This window comes from Rhincodon typus, chromosome 5 (genome assembly GCF_021869965.1).
Source record: "Rhincodon typus isolate 14 chromosome 5, sRhiTyp1.1, whole genome shotgun sequence".
Classification (NCBI taxonomy): domain Eukaryota; kingdom Metazoa; phylum Chordata; class Chondrichthyes; order Orectolobiformes; family Rhincodontidae; genus Rhincodon; species Rhincodon typus.
The window spans coordinates 30,106,433-30,109,097 of NC_063336.1; the positions used below are offsets into that span (position 1 = coordinate 30,106,433).

Genomic DNA, 2,665 nt, shown 5'->3' on the forward strand with positions numbered 1-2,665 from the left:
GATTTGGATCATCTTCTCAAATGGAACGAAAATGCCAATAGAACTGGCTGATTTGTTTGTGTAACTTCTCTGTGTTTCTAAGTATATCAGAAACTATTTATTTATCAGGTCATTACACAGGCAATCTCTTCATTTTTAAAATCTTTTGTCAATCTTCTCTAACAAACACAGGAAGGTTTGCCTTATTTTGGGAATAAGGCAACACATTTAAAGTCTCACTACAAATAGCCAACAATCAGAATCTTCCTGCCCATTGATCCTCATTTTGTTACATTATTTACACAAAGTCTAGCCTTAGTATTTCACCTTTCTTGTCGGACTTTGACTGTAATGCTGGTGTAAGCACTGGTAGATTTAAATCTGTTGGTTTCTGAGGTGCCCTGAGCTGAATGCAGTCCCTTTTGAATATGTTCCTGGTGAGAGAAGCTTGTGTCCTCTCCTTGGACTGACGCAGACTCTTGAATATCAATGTCTGCTGGCGAGAAGATGGTAAAAGGGCATGTCTCCCACTGTTGACCAAAAAGGGTGATGACACATTTGTTCCATGACGTGGTGTTCCAACCCAATTAATTTTTTGACTGAGTTTATCTTTGAAAATACTTTGTTTGAGTTTTGGCAATAGGGATAGCTGAGGTGGGTCAATTATTGTAAAATTGCGTCCATCTTTCTCCGGATACCTCCAATTTGCTGTTGCGGATTGGTCTTCCATAGCTTGGAGAAGATCTTTAAATCTGGTTTCATGCTGGGCTGCAGGGCGTCTGTTGTGTCCTTTGCTCTCTAGCAAAGACCTGGGTGTTTTTTTGTCAAGACTGTCCATTGTTTGTTTGAAATTCCCTTCAAACTCCTGTTGATTTATTGCTTGCAAATAACTACCCTGCTTTTGATTCTGAAGGTCTTGTTTTATAGCTATTCCACAGGTTTCTTCTGATTTGCCTTGAAACTCAGGACTTGCTTGATCAGATATCCCTTTAGATGAAGACTTGGGAGGCCCAAGGTACACTAGTTCCCGATTGGCAAAATTAGAAACTGCAAGCGATAGAAAATGTTTAATACTTTTTGAGTTGTTAACTAGAACTTAATGGAAAATAATTTTCATCTTGACAACGCTTGTGTCAAGACCTCAGAAAGTGAACTAAAGGTCAGTTCATTGTGAAAGGTGTTCCTACATTGCTGAGAGTTAGGTCTAGATGGACAGCCAAACCATTTCTTCCAAAAATGTGGAAAAGCTCTGAGCACTGGAAGTTGCGCCCTTGCATACATCATGACCAATTTTTGCAGGGGCATGGTTGTGGTCATCCCAGGCATCGTGCATGTGTATTTCCTGGAGACAAATAGCCATTCCAATGGCCACATGTACCCATTTGAATCAAGTTTTCACATCCTCACTGTGTGGAATCCAAGGTGAGCAGTCCAGACTAGGTCACAGCAAGTCTATCTCAATGAATTTAGTTTTGATAGCCAGGGTACACATCGGGAGAGAACAGGTAGACATGGCCCCAGCATACTTTGGGGTGAATATCAGATGCCATTGGTGGTGGTAGGGGTGATGGTGGTGGTGGAGGTGGGTCTTGGAGGGGAGAGTTGAGTGGGGTCAGGTATTCTTTCGGATTACAGATTATAATTTAGCAAATGGCCAAAAGTGCTTAAATCCATTGCAACTGTCAAAGTTGTTAAGGAACTCTCAAACTGGGAAAATAACTGTCAAAATTGTCAAAGCTACCAATTGACTGCCAACACTGTCAAAGCTATCAAACAATTCAGAATACGAATGTTTCTATAAGATATCAGTTGAAGAAATGTCTAGTATTGCAGGGATAGACAAACTAAAACAGGTGGGGCACATGGGTTGGCATAAATTGGCACTAAGATAATTCATAAATAATCAAGTCAGATTATACTTCTGCAATATTCAACCAATTCAATTTAATTAAATGGAACAAACACCTCAAATTCAAATGTCGTTAGAAGTTCCATTTCTATATGACATAAAAAAAATGCTCATCATAAGGTTCCAGTTATACCTTCTGGGAAGCAGTGGTCGTGCTTTTCTAGAGAAATTGCAATCTCTTCTTCTTTAATAACCTCTTTCATTGCAGGGATGTATGTGTGCTGCTGCTCGGTTGTCGCGGACTCTCTATCATTCTCCTCATGTGCCTGCTCAACAGTTTGCTTATTGCCATTCAACGCTGATGAAAGATTTTGATCTGGACTTCTCACGGCTGACTGTTTGCTTTGCTTTGGCATTGCATTTTCTCTCTATGAATGAAAAAAGGAATCGTGTAACATTTGTACAAAACAGCTTGCTTTGCCTTGCTTCTAGTATTAGATTACTGCAAGGGAGGTTCATCCCCTCCCAGACATTTTAGCCAATAGGGGGAGCAGACCATGTTCAGCTGTCGAATTCAGCTGCTTGCTTTTAAAAATGAGTTTTTGTTCCCTAATAGGCAGACAGAGACTCATGAGAAACCCCACTCACTCTCTATTGGAGCTATGTAGACAGTCTGTTAATGAAATGTAAATGAGGCCCGATCATCAAAATGATACAAGTCTTAGACTAATGCCTTGGGGCCTCTGCCCTCTTGAAAACTGACCCTCACCCAGTGGGAAAAACCAATTAAAAAAAACACTGAGACAACAAAGCGTAGAGCTGGATGAACACAGCAGG

The 2,665-nt window shown here is 40.5% G+C and overlaps 1 protein-coding gene across 1 annotated transcript in view; it reads right to left on the reverse strand.

Moving 5' to 3' along the window:
- Positions 1 to 277: 277 nt before the first annotated feature.
- Positions 278 to 2,665, reverse strand: part of LOC109934506 (hormonally up-regulated neu tumor-associated kinase) — a 46,319-nt gene continuing 43,931 nt past the window's right edge. The window contains exons 8-9 of the mRNA XM_020533239.2: positions 2,022 to 2,256; positions 278 to 1,026 (exon numbers count right to left, since the gene is read on the reverse strand). Of these exons, the coding sequence (XP_020388828.2) occupies positions 278 to 1,026; positions 2,022 to 2,256 (984 nt within the window). The remainder of the gene's footprint in view (positions 1,027 to 2,021; positions 2,257 to 2,665) is intronic.